Source organism: Chlorocebus sabaeus, chromosome 21 (genome assembly GCF_047675955.1).
Source record: "Chlorocebus sabaeus isolate Y175 chromosome 21, mChlSab1.0.hap1, whole genome shotgun sequence".
Classification (NCBI taxonomy): Eukaryota; Metazoa; Chordata; class Mammalia; order Primates; family Cercopithecidae; genus Chlorocebus; species Chlorocebus sabaeus.
The window spans coordinates 60,629,645-60,646,847 of record NC_132924.1 but is presented as its reverse complement, the minus strand read 5'-3'; the positions used below and the strand labels follow the sequence as shown (position 1 = coordinate 60,646,847).

Genomic DNA, 17,203 nt, shown 5'->3' with positions numbered 1-17,203 from the left:
CAGGCGAGGTGGCAGGCGCCTGTAGTCCCAGCTACTCAGGAGGCTGAGGCAGGAGAATGGCGTGAACCCAAGAGGCGGAGCTTGCAGTGAGCTGAGATCCGGCCATTGCACTCCAGCCTGGGCGACAGAGCAAGACTCCGTCTCAAAAAAAACACACACACACACACACACAAAAAAAAACCAAAAAAAAAAAAAACTCAGAAAAAGTTAAGGTTTATGAAGAGTGAAAAAGAGAAAGCAGAGTGTGTCGCCCACTCACCTTTGAAATCTGGCTGTGAAAGGAAGGAAAGAAACAGGATGGTAGCTAAAAGAAGTAGGGTGAAGGTAACTTTCAAGAAGGAAGAGAATCATGCATGTTTGAGGGCAAGAAGAAAGTAGGTGCGGAAAAAGAAAAGTGAATTTAAGGGGAATAAGAAGAATTTTTACATGTATACCCTACGATACAGGAGAGAGATGGGGACAAAAAGTGATCATCAGGGATGGAGAAGAACATTTCTGAAGCATTAAATTTTCTTTGAAAATAGGGGGCAAAAAATAGTATAGGGATTATGAAAGTAGAAACAGAAAGTAGTGAAAGTTTAAGTATTTAGGAGTAGAAATATTTAGAATAGCTTGGAAGGGGAGGACTAAAAGGCTGAATGAAACAAAGAGTACAGATAGCTAATATACAGGGAAGCTCCAAAAGAAATTGGATGAAATAATTTGTAGGAAGCCAAATCATCATAGTTTGAAAAGCACTAACAATGATCTGAAGTCTGAAAGTACTATCAGAGAAAGAAGACACTGATTTGATTCAAAATAGAGGGTCTGGCAAAGGGGTACAGGAAGAATAAAGAAGTGAGAGAATAGAAATGTCATTGAGACATTTACTGAGTGGCTGTTAAGTTCTCCACATGGGGTAAAAGCCATTTTAAATATTTCGGGAAAACGATGATTCTAGAAAGTAAGGAATGGTTTTTACGTGTCTGGCTACCAATCTTGAATTTTAAACTCTTATTTTTTTCATTAAATTGTGTTATGTTAACATATATAGGTATTATTTTTAACACACACGAAATATTTTTCAGTTTCTATTTCTAATATCTTAACACTGGCTTTAATCCACATAAACAAAAACTCTTCGGAATCCTGTAACTGTTAAGAGTGAAAAAGTATCCTAAGACCCAAAAGTTTGAGAACCACTAATCTAATTAAAATCCTCACTTTAAAAGATGAGAAAAGAGACCAAGTGAGGTAAAATATCTTATCTAACCTTACAAAAATAGGACTAAACCCTAGCCTCTTCACTGTATCACAGTCAAGAGCCCAGTGTCCCCTCCTCAGTCTTTGTACCAATTAGTGAACAAGAGTATATTTCCAAGATAAATTCAAATTCCTTACTAAATAGTCAAATCATTCTTTATTTGAATTCACGTCAATTAAATGAGGCATCTAACAGTATTGCAAGGTGACCCATACTACTCCTGTTACATGAAAGTTGATTATCCAGCTGACACAAAATTAATTTATCCAAGTATAAAACTCTTTTCCTTGGCATACTCAAGTAACAAACATTTGCAAATGAAAATATTACAGATTAATAAATTTTAGATTTAGACATCAAAATCTTTACATTTTTACAATATTTATTCCTTTTTTTTTTCCCCAAGATGTAGTCTTGCTCTGTCACCCAGGCTGGAGTGTGGTGGCAGGACCTCAGCACACCGCAATCTCTACCTCCTGGGCTCAAGCGATTCTTCCGCCTTAGCCTCCCAAGTAGCTGGGATTACAGGTGCCTGCCACCACGCCAAGCTAATTTTTGTATTTTTAGTAAGACAGAGTTTCACCATGTTGGGAAGGCTGGTCTCAAACTCCTGACCTCAAGTCATCTGCCCTTCTTGGCCTCCCAAAGTGCTGGGATTACAGGTGTGGGCCACTATGTCCGGCCAAAACTTACTCTTAAAAGCCAAGATTTATTGAGTGCTCATTATGTGCTCTCAAAGCACATTACTTGTAATTTTTCTTTTAATATTAGGGAAGGTACCATTTTTAAGCCCATCTTGTATAGATAAAGAAACAGAACCTTAGAGACATAAAGTAACACCAAAGATCATATTTTAGGAACAAAAATGGTACTGAAACATAGGTACATTCCAAAGCATAGTAAGTACAATGCCCGTGCTTCTGTTTTTATGTAATAGTTGAAAATATTACCATTCTTTCATTAGAGAGAGAAAAAAAACACCCCTGCCACAAAAAGGGGCAACCATACAGTCAAATATAATCTTGGGATTCCTCAACTAAAATTCATTGCCTTTGCCTTTTCCAAATCTACAGTACACTTTGTTGGAATCTGAACTATATTCTCTACCTCTTTTTATTTAGCTCCTGGTAAAGCATGTGATTTCTTTTTTCCTTTTTTTTTTTTTTTTTTTTTGAGACGGAGTCTCGCTATGTTGCCCAGGCTGGAGTGCAGTGGCGTGATCTCAGCTCACTGCAAGCTCCGCCTCCCGGTTTCACACCATTCTCTTGCCTCAGCCTCCCGAGTAGCTGGGACTACGGGTGCCCGCTACCACGCCTGGCTAATTTTTTGTATATTTACTAGAGATGGGGTTTCACGGTGTTAGCCAGGATGGTCTCGACCTCCTGACCTCGTGATCTGCCCGCCTTGGCCTCCCAAAGTGCTGGTATTACAGGTATGAGCCACCACGCCCGGCTGCATGTCATTTCTTTTAGTATTGTTTTTGCTGCCAGTATTTTCTGGTAAACTGAAGAAACAACTATTAACTCAGTTAAAGATGATTAGGGTAACTCTTAATATAAAAACTTCATGTAATAAGAAACATAAGAGCATATTTTTAAGGAAACAGAAAAAGATCTTTATATATACACACACATAAAGCAACCATAGTTAACTGCTTGATTACAAATGTTAAAATCTGATAAAAGAATTTTCAGTTGGAAGAAACTCTAGAAATGATCTAATTATTACATTTTATATATGGATAAATAAACTGGATGCAGAGAGGTAAAGTGAATTACCTTGCTCAATCTAATACAACTAAGACACTGTGGACATTTAACAAGGCAATAAATAATGTGGTACTTCTTTTTTTTTTTTTTTTTTTGAGATGGAATCTCACTCTGTCGCCAGGCTGGAGTGCAGTGGCACAATCTCGGCTCACTGCAATCTCTGCCTCCCGGGTTCAAGCGATTCTCCTGCCTCAGTCTCCCGAGTAGCTGGGATTACAGGCATGCACCACCACGCCCCGCTAATTTTTGTATTTTTAGTCGAGATGGGGTTTCACCATGTTGGCCAGGTTGATCTCGATCTCCTGACCTTGTGATCCACCCGCCTCGGCCTCCCAAAGTGCTGGGATTACAGGCATAAGCCACTGCACCTGGCTAGTACCTCTTAAATTAGCCAAAGAAACTTAAATAATAGGTGAAGAGCAACTTTCCCACAGAAATAATGTAAAAAACTTTATTATATCCTTTCTAGAAGATGACTTAAAGTAAACAGTTAACTACTACTCTAAACACTAACAACTCAGCCCAACTGAAGGGAAAAATAATTATGTGAGAGGAGAAGGAGACCAAGAGCTACACTGGGAAACTAGTGGAAAGAGCTAACCCCAATCCTGTCCCAACACTAGTATCTAACATAATGGAAAGCTGTGGTTCTAATGAAGGTTTTTGAGGGCTTCTTGATAACCAAAGTTTCTCAAAGCACTAAAAGGATACTTTTATAACAAGCTGCAAGGTCAAACTGTAAGTAGTTAACATATGCAAACTTCACAGAAAGGATAAGCATAACATAATCCCAATACAAAACAAGAGAAACTGCAAGGTGAATACGTGACTGTGTACTCTACGATGACATTTACTAGTCTTTAAGTATCCTACTATATCATCTGGCAATGCCTAAGAACACTAACAGTACATTCCCTATGGGGCAGACCTTACAATTCTTAACACTAGCACATATACAATTATCTAAGATCAAAACAGAAAACTCCTAAGGCAAACGGGTAGAGAAAAAGTATCTGGAATGAGAACAGTTTTGAAAAGAAGTACTAACATTTATAATTAAAAATGTATTCTTTCTAAATAGAAAAGAATAAATATTCCATTTACCAGCAGGCATAATGAATGGGTGCCCAGTGGTCACTGTCTAATTGGTTGACTGAAAATCTTTCACTGAGAAGACGGCTTAGTAATTCTGAATCTCCTTCACAGGCGCTTCGGTGGAGAGGAAAATCATCTACCCACTGTCGTTCCCTAATCATTAAAAAGAAATTTTGAAAAATACAAACAGGACTGTTAAAATTGTTTCAAAAGAAATGTGACACATCTATGAAAGCTCTGTATCACCGAGCAGCTGTAAACTCAGTAGTGACTACAATGCATACAAATTGCATATATAATTTTAAACAACAGTTTAAATTAGAATGTAAGTTTTTATAAAAGCAATGTGGAGTAAAACTGAAACAGTACTTGTCTTCTGTGACACTGCTCATGCTTCTCTGCCATTTTTCCTGTTTAGGTATTTGGATTTTTGAGTAGTCTGGAGCTCCTAGACCAAAGTATGGATTTATTACCACTTTATCTACCTAGAAAGGGAAAACAATAACAAAAACCCATTAAGAGCTTTGTCCTCTTAATGTTTACATGTTTATATTTTAAATTTATTTATTTATTTATTTATTTATTTATTTATTTACTGAGAATGAGTCTTGCTCTGTTGCCCAGGCTGGAGTTCAGTGCTGCGATCTCAGCTCACTGCAACCTCTGCCTCCCAGGGTCAAGCGATTTTCTTGCCTCAGCCTCTGGAATAACTAAGACTACAGGGGTACGCCACCACATCTAGCTAATTTTTGTATTTTTAGTAGAGATGAGATTTCACCATATTGGCCAGGCTGGTTCTAAACTCCTGACCTCAGGCAATCCGCCTACCTTGGCCTCCCAAAGTGCTGGGATTATAGGTGTGAGCCACTGCACCAGGCCTTCATGTTTATAATTAGTAATATATGTATATATCTCAGGAAAAAAAAATTACACTTGAGATAAAACGTCTTTTAAATCAGAGCTAAAATTCATTCAACTCTTACCCGATTTGTATATTGAAGATCTGATCCAAACAAAGGGTTGTAAATACAGGTATCTGCTTTCTCTAGGGCTAACATTTTACTCTTTATTTCTAGTGCACTATAGCCCATATGTAGTGAGTTTTCTGTCTGACCTGATTCAGTAGCATATGCAGGATTTATGACATTAGTTTTTATCCGCTCAAGAGGAGAAGGTCGGAATAAAGCTGGAATAAAGTGAGATTGTGCATGACGTTCATCTAACCACCTGGCAAAATAAAAATAGAGGTAGAAGTAGCCATTCAAAAGTGAAGATCAAAAAGGTAGAGTACTATCTAACTCTGATATAAGACACTTGTGAATATTACTTTCAGATTTTTAAAATTTTAATTCGGTGTTAGTTAAGTACTTTATTATTTTTAAAATTTATTTATATTGCAAATTGATTTTAACAATTAAGAAAACATGCATAATACTGTACATACTTTCGGGGCACATGTGATAATACGTTCATATGATATGTAAAGATCAAGTCAGTATACAAATACTTCATTTATTATTAATAAAAGTTTCCTTAATGGATACAGCAAATAAATTTTTTAAATGTATATGCCATTATAGTAATAAAAACTCCTTTCAAAAAACATAAAAGTACTGTTAAAATTCAAACTACTGAGATGTAGGTGACATTAGCCCTCTTCTTACAGAAAGACAAAGGCATAAGAGGTTGAATGACTTATTCACTGATAAGAGTAACTCCATATTAAATGTATACTTTCATAACAGGAGAATCTCAATTCTTAAGCCATGGCAGTGTTTGCCATTTCTGAAAAATAAAATTAACATGCTGTACCCAGGCCAGGACAACCTTATCTTGGGGTTTTTCATTTTTATATTAGAATTGAAAAACTTACCATTTTTTAAATACATATATTATTTTCATTATTTTCTTCTCAAAGTGTCTGTATCTATCAGAACTAACTTCTACTATAAACATATATTTGATTAATTAAAAAATACTTCTAATGGCATTTCTTACTTATCCAAGGCTATTAACATCCTCGCTGTAAGTGTAGCAAAGTGAGTACTGGATTCACTACAGACTCGCATGATATCTTGAAAGCAGTAAAAAATTGGGCATCCTGGGGTATATGTATATTTAGTATTATCTGAAAAAGAAAAATGAAGAATTATGTTACCATAAAAAGGTTTACATCTGTATATTTTCATCTAAAAATATATGTTACAAAATTAACACTTGTTAAGCATAAAATAAATTGTTCTAGATTTGGAATTAGAAGGCCTGGATTCAAGTGATGACTAGCTCTGTGACCTTGTCCACTCAGGCAAATGCAACATTTAGAATTTTGGAAGACTGCAGAAACTGTTTCCTCTTTATCTTCCTCAACAATGTTGTAAAACTCATTAATAAGATTTCCAACGCTACTTAAGATACTGAACTTTTTAACCTAAGTATGCCTGGAAAAATATATCTGGAATGCTGCAGCTGCCTAATAAAATACATGTGAGCACTGTGTAGCAGCAGGCTGATGGGATGTCCACAGTAGGTGATTAATACAGTATATCATCAGTATTACTACTATCTTACATGATGCTAGTGCTCTGTAGTTTCCAAGGTTATTTCGTATCTAATACCTCATTGAATTTTCCAGCACCATGAAACAAGTGGAAGCAGGTAGCAATATTGTCCCTATTTTACAAATAAAGAGCTAAAGAGGAGATTTGCCCAAGGTCACAAAATTATAGGGCTGCAAGGTCTGTACTGAAACTCAATGTGTTTATCATGCCAGGGTGTCAAAGGAATAAAATACTACATTTTCACATTAGGTTTCCTTTTTAAAAATATTACTGATACTATTAGGCAGATTATATTAGAACTATTATTGATTCTTGTCCCAAATACAAGATAGGTTCTGATCATAATCTGTTAATTTTCCAGAATACTTCAGGATCAATTTTTATTTTATCTATGGCATATCTTTAGAAAAATCCTTTATTGTAACCTGAGCACTTTAAATTTCAATGATGCCTTCCCTCCTCATTTCTTCATCCTTTTAAAAACTAAAACAAAAACATTACTGTTGAGTCAAGAAGCCTGTATATTATTTTGAAATCAAAATGTCTTTAACTAACATATTTCCCTTCTTCTATTAATTTTAAAATGTGTTTTATAATATTATAGTAGTAACTATGAATGCAAATTCCTAAGTTCCTCAGTAGACCTTTACTTAGCATCTAAAGTATATGAAGATTTGTAAGATATACTTAGACTTTACCTTTGACAACTGATGGAACAATAAATAATGACGCTTCTCTGCCCATCTTCTCTCCATCCAGAGGAAATTTTTTCATTAGTACAACTCGTTTTCCTAATCATTTTTAAAAAGTTAGCAAAACAAAAATAATACACTTTTAAATCTTATAAATTACCTTGAGAATTAGAAAACAGATACTTCAAAAGGCAGCATTAAGAGGAACTGAAATATACTAAGTCAACTTTATTATATGTACTAAAAAAACTGATAAATGCAAAATCATTCTGTGGACAATCCTTGTAGATTTAGGGTCCTAGTCTTGACCCCCTAGAAGAGAAGCTTCCTAAGCAAAGCTAGGAAAACTGTTCTGCTAAGAGCTGAGAAGGCAGAACAGCAATGTACTCTGCAGGGTCAATAGGCATATACCACCTCACTCAACTAGGATAGAGACAGTAAGAATTTTATTATATTCTGGCATATGTAAGTTTCAAAGTCTTAATGGTTAGTGGCTCTTCATTTAATATTTAACCTCCATCCTCAATTTCAGGTTTTATTAAAATCTGATTGGGCTACAAACTATTGTTCTGAATTGTAACTACCATTCTTAATGTTTTTCCTGAATTGGCAGTAAGTTATTAATGAATAATAACCTACAAGTCTTGTATTCTAAAACCCCTCATCCTCTAGACCTTTGTCATACTTTCAATGCTTCCAATTTCCTCACCCTAAGAAACAGAACCTCGTTCCTGACCGAGGTAGAAATGCCTAGTAGGCAGGTGGGATGCCTTCTGTGGGCAGGTAAATGATGCAAGACTTCAAACAGATTCATTTATTCACAAAATATCAGAGTCAATATTTGTGATTATTAAGACCTTCTATATTATAGCCCCCAATTATTTCATGAAATGAACACTTGTACAAAATATAAGTGTTAGATACAGAACATTCTAATATACTTCAGAGGCACTATTTCTTTTGCCTGGCTTGAAGTCTTGTCTCTACTTAATCTTTCCTGCCTTGCTGTTTCCCCAAATCCAGTTATGATCTATTATTTAAATGCCTATTTTGCAAATTATATATGTAACTATGAGATCTGTCAGTGGGGCAAGGAAGCACTGACAAGTTAGGAGATGAAAGTTCTAGTCCTAATTCCTCTACCAATGGAAATGCTTATAGGAGGAGACAGCCTATGCCTGCATTCCCATTTTACAGATGTGAAAATCACTACCTATCAACGGGATCAATTTAAGAATTTCATGTATAAGTGTAGTAGTGCTTTGTAAATGACATACAACACAGTACAAAAATATTAAGCCTAACCACTGCTAATAGTCATTTGTGATTTTCATGTGATGTTTACATAAGGAATCATATTACTTCAAAAATATTTTATAGATTTAGAAAAACAAATAGGATACTTAGGATAGAGTATGGCTCATTAATATATTATGCTTTTCTACTTTAATTTCTTGATAAAAGCTCCCTGAAAATATATTAGTACATTTTATGTCTGAGTATACAGGGCAAAATGGTGCTAGATACGTTTCTCGGTGACTGTCCACTCGTAACTCCTCCTAAGGGAAACTACCCAGCCCTCTGGATCAGGGCAAGTTTTTGTTAACAGTGAGATCTCTTCCATATTCCTCTGGGTAAAAGGACCTAGTGGCAGAGCTTAGTTAATGCATAACAAATTATGACTTGTCTATAATTTATGTCTATAATGATTTGTCAGCTCAAATATGTGATTTAGATAATCAGATTTCTGTCTCGGGGATTTGGTGTCAGGATAGATGCTGATTACTATAACGATCTGGCAATAGTAGAATAAGTTCAGATGAAAAGTTATCAGAGAAGTCCAAGACTGAGGTAGATGAGACTGACCAATCTGTGGCATCCAAAGACAGTCTTCACATGCCTTGATTCCCAAAAAAGGATAGCTCCCTCCACCTTTTTAATAAGCTAAGATTGCTTTCTTGATCTTCTTATTATACAGTGAATCTGGTAATTAGAGAAAAGGAATTCTCTTTGTGAGACTCAGAGTATTTATCAGAGATCATATGCAGGAACTTTTTTTTATTTTTTTGAGATGGAGTCTTACTCTGTTGCCCAGGCTAGAGTGCAGTGGCACAATCTTGGCTCACTGTAACCTCCATCTCCCGTATTGAGGCAATTCTTCTGCCTCAGCCTCCTGAGTAGCTGGGACTACAAGGCGTGCACTACCACACTGGGCTAATTTTTGTATTTTTGGTACAGATGGGGTTTAACCATATTGGCCAGGCTGGTCTTGAACTCCTGACCTCGTGAAACACCCACCTCAGCCTCCCAAAGTGCTGGGATTACAGATGTGAGCCACTGCGCCTGGCCACAGGAACTACTTATAATCCTGAGTTAAAATCCTTACAGTCCCAACCCACAAAAACTCTTCAGGCTCTATTAGGGGAAGTAACCTATCAGGGAGCTAAAATACAGTGAATGGTACCTCCAAAAGTTAAGAAACACAGGCTTATAGCTCAGTTATGTATCTCTAGAAAACAAATATCCTAAATAATAAGTCAAACCACAGGATTTGGCTGTATCTCTGCAACAAAAATAATCTCTTTACTGAAACAGATGAATCAGACAACTAATCCCTATAAAAATGTACACTGAATAAGCTTTGAAAAAGCAAAAAAGTAGGCATAGAGAGGTATTCTTTACTTCACTAACAACTGTTTTCTACTGCTGCTTGACTGAATTGGCTTTACTTTTTAAATTGTAGTAACTGAATCCTAGATGTAGTTTGTAGTTTCTGTAACATTTGACTGCTATCTGTTTCTATAGCCTGAGAAAATGGATCATTACTTTCTAATCACGTTCAAAGGCTATTATGTAATATTTTAAAGGGGGCCTCAATCTTTCAGGGTTAATACTTCCACAATTCAGTCTGACTTTCTGAAAAGGGTCTTCTTTCTATGACCAAATAGGAAGAAAACCTCTGCTACCTAGTAATTTACAGGACTTTCCCTAATCCACGAATATTAACTTTTACTTAGTTTTGGAGAGATGAGTATAGTTTCCTCTGTCATTAAGTAGAGAAATAGGAATAGTAGTTAAAAGATACTTACCTAGGGAACTATACTTCACACCAACACTGTGAATTCTTTAAATACTTTTCAACTTCTAAAAAATTTGTCAAGTTACATCCTGAAGGGGCTGGGGTGTACCTTAAAAAACACTTAAGTTTTTTTTGCAAGTTTGTTAAATATAAAGGAATATAAAAAGAAATTGGTTTAATATGTGTATATTTTTAAAAGAATCTATCTCCACAAGTATTTTTAAACAATGTATTTTTTTAAAAAGAAGTCTCCTACCTCTGATACCCTGGTTTGCTGGAGAAATTGGTTTAGTGGTTTCTACTACATAATCCAAAATGCCTTGTGTTATTTCACTGTTGCCTTGAAGTTTCGTTTCCAATAAAACTTTCTTTCTCTTTTTTTTCTGTCCTTCAATGGGAACCTCATGCAACAAAATCTTAGATGAGAAAAACAACATTAAGAGAAAGCTTAAAATAAAGTCTACCTGCCCTAGAAAACTACAATAAGCTAGTAGTCTTTCTCAACTCTAGCTGCATATTAGAATAATTTGGGAAGCTTTAAAACAATAGCAATGCCCAGCCCCATCCCACACGGATGGGAATGTCTGGGGTCTGGTTCTTACAGTTTTAAAAGTTCCCCAGGTGATTCTACAGTGCAGCCAGGAGTGAGAAATGGTAAGCTACAGCACTGCTGAAGCAGTAGCCTACTGAGAAACCCCACGGTACCCTTTAACAGGTTTCAGACAACCTTAAAAAATTAGTTTAAAGGAAATGCTAGATAACTTAGGTTAAATTATAAGTATTTCATATTGCTTGAAATCTGTTGCATAAAAAAGGTAACAATTCAGTTATATACATGTATACGTATGTACATATAGTCTTAATTACATGTTTACTACTAATAACCTACGGGTCAATAAACAGCAAATGGTCAAAAGGCACACAGCAGAAAAAAGACAAAATAATGGGCAGAGACCTAAAATAATTGGCTTAATACGAATTTACAAGATATAATAAGGCTTTATATGTGAATGATAATACAGAATGACATTCAATGGTAGAAATAAATTATTATTAAATGTTCTTACTTCATATGACTTAGCTCTGTATTCCCGAGAATTGAGACTGGCAGTATTCTTTGGACGAATAACAGCAACATATGCATCTTCTATGTTTTCCAGATTTCCCATTGCTTTATAAAACAAATAAAAAATCCCTTGAAAGATTAAATGACACATTTGATGGCAACATAAAAAAAGTAACACATCTTAAATTGAAAAATTTTATTTCCACATAATCATGTTGAAAAAATTTTTTAAAAAATAAAATGTTCTCTATCCTAGAATATATAGTGCCTAAAAGGCAAGCCAGGAATGACTTTGACTGCATCTTTACTGTTCAACTACTCAAAACCTTAGCTGATAATTTAAGATTTCCTTTGTATTTTTTTCCTTTTAAAATAGGGTTATACATTTTCATAGGTGTTAACTGCATAGTAAGAATCTGCCTTTGGGGCCAAAAAAAAGTGATTATGATTATAAAATATCTTGTAAATAATGACTTGAAATAGTGATTCAAAATAATATACACTTTTTTCATAAATTACAAAAGTGAATGTTAGTTATACTGTTAACAGTTTGGAAGTTGGAAATGGTAGATGTTTTACATCCATTGACATTTATTCCCGAACTTTTAGCAAGGAGAACTTTGATATTAGACATTTGGATGAGCTAAAGCATAGTATATAATTTTCTTTCGAGTTGCTTATCACAGAACCAAAACTATTTGGTCAGTTAATAAAAGCTTTATGACAGTGATTTAAGAATCTTCCATTTCCCTTATCAAATTCCTTGATAATCCAATTTTTTTTTTTTTTTAAACAGAGTCTTGCTCTTTCGCTTAGGCTAGAGTGCAGTGCACAATCTCGCCTCACTGCAACCCTCGCCTCTTGGGTTCAGGTGATTTTCCTGGCTCAGCCTCCTGAGTAGCCGGAATTAACAGGCGTGTGCCAGCAAGTTCGGTTAACTTTCGTATTTTTTAGTAGAGATGGAGTTTCACCATGTTGGCCGGGCTGGTCTCAAACTCCTGACCTCAGGTGATCCGCCCACCTCAGCCTCCCACAGTGCTGGGATTACAGGCGTGAGCCACCACACCTGTCAATAATCCCAATTTTTTATTCCAAATATATTCACTGTGGGTGTGTGTATATGTGTCTGGGTATATGTGTGTGTACATGCATATACTTTGTCCCCCTAAATCTTAAGACTCCATTGCGCAATTTCCAACAAGTGACTGAATTTCAACTACAATCTTGGTTGTATAATAGTTATCATCATTGAGTAAATTTCTTTAATGGCTATGGTAAAGTGCATCTTTCTGTACTGATTATTTTCTCTTTTTTTTTTTTTAAAAGCTTCTCGCCATTTATTTGTCAGCAAATTTCTAAAAGAACATTAAAGAAAGAGCTTCTTTCTCGGCTATGTTGAGATGAACTTCTTCAGTTTTTAAAAAACCACTAGGCATTAAAATTATCTGTTCATATTTAATGAGTTCCCTACCGCTGCAACTCTCAAGATAGACCATTTTGAAGAAAGGGTTTTGAATGTTATTTGAGAGGAGATAGAGTAATTATCCTGTTTTTTCCACTGCAGCTGAAAATATCACTCTGTAACTTTTAATTCACTTCCCTAAATAACAATTAAAAAGTGCCTTATGATTGTAAAATTACCTTAAGAAGAAGTTCTGTTAAAATACAGTAGCTTTTGGCATTTTACACAAACTTTAGCCTAAGATTAAAACAACCATTAAAATACGAAAATTTTACATAAAATAATTTAAGTAATTTTCAAATTTATCTTAGATTCTAAAACTTTCCATTGATTTAGATCCAAAAAACCCTATGGATCTTTCACTAGAAAAAATACAGTAAAACATTAGGATAGAGACATTTCATTGTGTGAAAAGTTTTGAGGACATTTCATTCTTTATCATTATATACTTCATGAAATTTTTTTCAGTCCAATTTTTTTCATAAGATCATTCTTAAAACCCACCTCATGCACCAGACCTTCCTACATCATGTGAAAAGGATGAGGCCTTTTTCTTCTCAGAATTTCTATTTAGCAATTACTTTTCACCACAGATTAACAATGACTTGGAGATAATAAACTTTTACAAATTATGAGACAGACGCATTGAAGGCTGCAAGCCCCAAAAAGAAAGACATTGTATTGTGATATAGGGCACAATTACAGAAACCATTTTTTCTATTAAGGACCTAAAAGAGAAATCAAGTAATTCTTAGTTTTCTAAACACAATTTAAAGCAAATCAATTCCTATCTTGGTCAACTCATGTTAAGAAAACATTTACTAGAAAAGTACTTTGTCAATACTCATCACTTCTCTAGAATATTTAATTAATACTGCACAGAACCCTGAACTTTTAAAAGGTAAACAAATGTGATTTTAAAAAGACATAACTATGAAAGTAACAGTATCTGGTTTTCTTAAACACTTTTTTTTTTTTTTTTACCATAACCCCAAAATAGTCTTAAAATTCATTTTCAAGAACTATTCGTACTTGACTACTAAAAATCTACATTCTTCCAGTGACATGAAAGAAGGAAACAAAGGCTTAAGTCAGGAAAATAACAAAAGTAACTAACATAGGAAGGTAAAACTGCTAAGGTAGAAACACATACAAATTGATAGAGACGGAGTTTCTAGAAAATGAGTAGCTTGAACTAAAATACGAGAAAGGTGTAACTAGAGTTTGCAGTATGTTTAGACTGAGTCTGAGAAGAGGGTTCAAGTGAATAAGCACAGGAAACATGGCATTTTGTTATATGGCTCACTCTATTCTGGAAAATGTTAGGCACAAATGATAATATGCTGCCTAAGTAATAAGACCGTATAAACTAGTGGAAGTGGTCCTTAATTGGGGAGTGGCACCTACCTGGGATCACTGGAAAATATGGAGGGCATTTCTGGTTGTCACTATGACTGATGAGGGGAGATGTACAACTGCCATTTAGTGTCCATGGAACAGGTTTGCTAATATCCTCTTAGTATGCTAGACAGCATTTGCAAACAGAAACTGTAAAGGCACATAAGCACTCCAGAAGAGTAAGAAAATAATGAGGCTGAGATCTTGGGTTAGACCAGCGAGATGAAATACTTCTGGTGAGGCTAAAAACAACATGTAGAAAAAGCGATGAAAGCCAAAAACCTTAAAAGGTGGAGAAAGGTGTAGAGGCGAGAAATGAGTTAGAGGGGGAGAAGTGAGTTAGAATGACAAGCTGTGAATCCCTTTCCCTGCAATGACAAAAATACGTAATCACTCTGCCTGGGCGGTTTCTTCCTGCGCCACCACCCATCAACGTCCATTACCGGGGAAAAATGTAAGCCTCTTTGTTCAAAGAGTTTCCACCCAAAAAGTGGCTTTGGTTTCTCTGTAACTACGTGTGAAAAATAAACTCCTTGCCTGGGGCAACTAGATGTGGAGATAGTTCAGTCTCCCACCTCTGTTTTCCCTCGCTGGAGTCGAACTTGCTCCTCCTGTTTCCCGAAGGACACCGAGAGGTCCCACCCGTACGGCCTGCCGCGAGTGCCTTTCCGGCCGCTACATTCAACTAAATGGGTGGGACAGTCACCTGGCGAGGGGGGACAGGGACCGTCACCGCTTTCTCATTCCTCCTTCCCTCCTCCCAGGCACAGCAGCCCGGCCCAGCTTCCTGTGACAGAAAAACCCTCAGTCGCCAAAAGCAAGCCGTCCTGAGGGTTCCCGCGCGCTCCCCACCCGGCACCCCAAAAGCTGAGGTCTCTGGAATCGGCGACCCTCTTGCCCACCTGCTCTTTACTGTCCTTCCCTCTCCTCGCACCTCAGCACCATTCACCCTTCACCCTCTCCCGAAACTATGGGGTCCCAGGTCTTCAAAGGCCTTAGCTTTCCACCCAGCCGCAACCGTAGCTACGAAATCGCTTCCGGGTTCACACCCTTTGCAGCCCCGCGGTTGGCGGTGGAAGAGCTTCCGGGTCGGCCGCCGGGCTGCTGCCGTTCCTGCTGCTTTTCTCTGGACCTGCAGTCTCTCAGGGGCTGGTGGCAGGCGACTAGGAGACTAGGGTGGTGGCGGCGGGGGTGCCAGCGGCTGAGTAGGAGCCGGAGGCGGGGGAGGGGAAGAGGGCGGCCGGGGCTGCGCGCGCGCAAGGCTGGAACATGAGCCGGACTTGACCGCGAGGCGGAGGCAAGAGCCACCGCCCCCTCTTCCCCTCCCCGGAGTGAGGCAGCGCAGCGGCCGGAGAGGGATGGGGGGCGCCCGCCCAGTCTGAGCCTCGCCGCCGGCGCCTTCGGCTCACGCAGCGCTTCCCGCGGGCCGCCACTGCGCACCCTGGGCCACATCAGCCTCCTCCTGACGGGTGCACCCGGGCCGGCGAGGAAGGGGCACCCGTCCGAGTGGGTGGGGCGGGCAGGGTACCTAAGGTCACCAGCTCGGCTGTAGAGCCAGGGGCGGCCGAGGCGGAAGTGCAGAGTTGCTGGGTCCACCGACCCTTACCCTCAGCGGGAGAAGTAACCGTAAGTCTCAGCTTCGCGGTACGAATCTGTTTGAGGCTGCCTCTACCCATTTGTGGCTCCGAGTTCAGAGCTATCTAGTTCACACCCTCCTGGATCTACTAGGAGTGTGCCTGTCTCCTGTTTTGGAGCATTGTCCCTCTGTCTGTCCCCATCCCTGAACAGGCAGCATTCTCCGCCCACAGGGCTTTTCTCCCAGCGAATTTGCAAGCCTCGGGTTTTCGTGTCGCGTCCCATCCTCCCCATCTGGATGCGTCTCCTTGTCCCTCTGTCCTCAAAGGATCTGTGTCCTTCCTCGCAGCCTCCCTCCCACCCCCCCCACCCCCCATCCCCCCATCCTTTGAGACGTGGAAGGCCTCGGGTTCTGCCGACCTCGGGGGTTAGAGACAGTCCTGAGAAACGGATGGGTAAAAGTGCTCTGCAGGTCTGTGATGGGTGGGGATAGGTGCAGATGGCTCCAATGAACCTTTATTTTTGCAGCTTCTGCCATCAAAACAAAAGAATGGAGCGCTCCCCTGTATTCTGATTGTTCTGCCTATGTATGAGCTGTTTTCTGTACGTAGCTGTTTGAGTCGCAGGAAATTGAAACTAGAGCTGTAATAAAGCATCTCCTGAGGAGATTTTGAGAATTAGTCTCCGAAGCTTGATTCACGCGGAATGGCATATCGAACAATCTTGTATTGAAATGACCATCCATTTCAGAAGAGCTTTACTGGTAGAGCTGATAGATAAATGTAAAGATAAGAGTCTGCTGTTTCAAGTAGTGTATTTTAGATACCTTTAAATTTTATTGTTTTAATTTTCATCTATTTTTTAATTTGTGAAGTATGTGGGTATGTGTAAGGTGTAAAAATCTTTGTATTGGAAGCTTTTGCTTTGTTACAAGCTTTTGCTTTGTTGCTTTTGAGACAGGAGACTTTTAAAGATCATATTAGATTGTATTTGATAATTATTTTGAATTCTTAATTCCAGAGAAATCTTTTTTTGTATCAACCACTCACAGATGTTACTCACATTGGTGCCTATGACCTTCCTGCTTAAACTGTGAATGTCTTCAGTGTATTTTCAGAGTTTGGAACTAGACGTTTTTTCTCATTAGAATTTGATTTGCTTTTTAAACTGCTACTGCAGAACTTTCCAGAAATTAGATTTAAAAATAATTTTAATGCTGTCAGTGATTGGACAATAGCTCTTATATGACTTTATGCATTTGCTACT

At 37.8% G+C, this 17,203-nt stretch overlaps 2 protein-coding genes across 20 annotated transcripts in view; one reads left to right on the top strand and one right to left on the bottom strand.

Annotated features, from left to right (window-relative positions):
* The window catches only part of KRIT1 (KRIT1 ankyrin repeat containing), a 46,178-nt gene extending 30,679 nt beyond the window's left edge, over positions 1-15,499 (bottom strand). The window contains exons 1-11 of one of the 17 annotated variants that reach the window (XM_038004600.2): positions 15,265-15,465; positions 14,938-15,149; positions 14,372-14,604; positions 13,469-13,616; positions 11,504-11,607; positions 10,693-10,852; positions 7,364-7,456; positions 6,106-6,235; positions 5,091-5,334; positions 4,477-4,592; positions 4,117-4,260 (exon numbers count right to left, since the gene is read on the bottom strand). In XM_038004600.2, the coding sequence (XP_037860528.1) occupies positions 4,117-4,260; positions 4,477-4,592; positions 5,091-5,334; positions 6,106-6,235; positions 7,364-7,456; positions 10,693-10,852; positions 11,504-11,605 (989 nt within the window). In that variant the 5' untranslated portion in view covers positions 11,606-11,607; positions 13,469-13,616; positions 14,372-14,604; positions 14,938-15,149; positions 15,265-15,465. Of the gene's footprint in view, positions 1-4,116; positions 4,261-4,476; positions 4,593-5,090; positions 5,335-6,105; positions 6,236-7,363; positions 7,457-9,223; positions 9,341-10,692; positions 10,853-11,503; positions 11,608-13,468; positions 13,617-14,371; positions 14,731-14,899; positions 15,150-15,264 lie in introns of those variants that run through there. The other 16 variants (XM_038004610.2, XM_073009128.1, XM_038004614.2 and 13 more) reach the window with 16 other exon arrangements.
* A 160-nt stretch (positions 15,500-15,659) lies between these two features.
* ANKIB1 (ankyrin repeat and IBR domain containing 1) overlaps positions 15,660-17,203 on the top strand; it is a 156,004-nt gene continuing 154,460 nt past the window's right edge. Inside the window, exon 1 of one of the 3 annotated variants that reach the window (XM_007982183.3) lies at positions 15,660-15,988. The gene's annotated coding sequence lies outside the window, so the exon portion shown is untranslated. The remainder of the gene's footprint in view (positions 15,989-17,203) is intronic. The other 2 variants (XM_007982186.3, XM_038004592.2) reach the window with 2 other exon arrangements.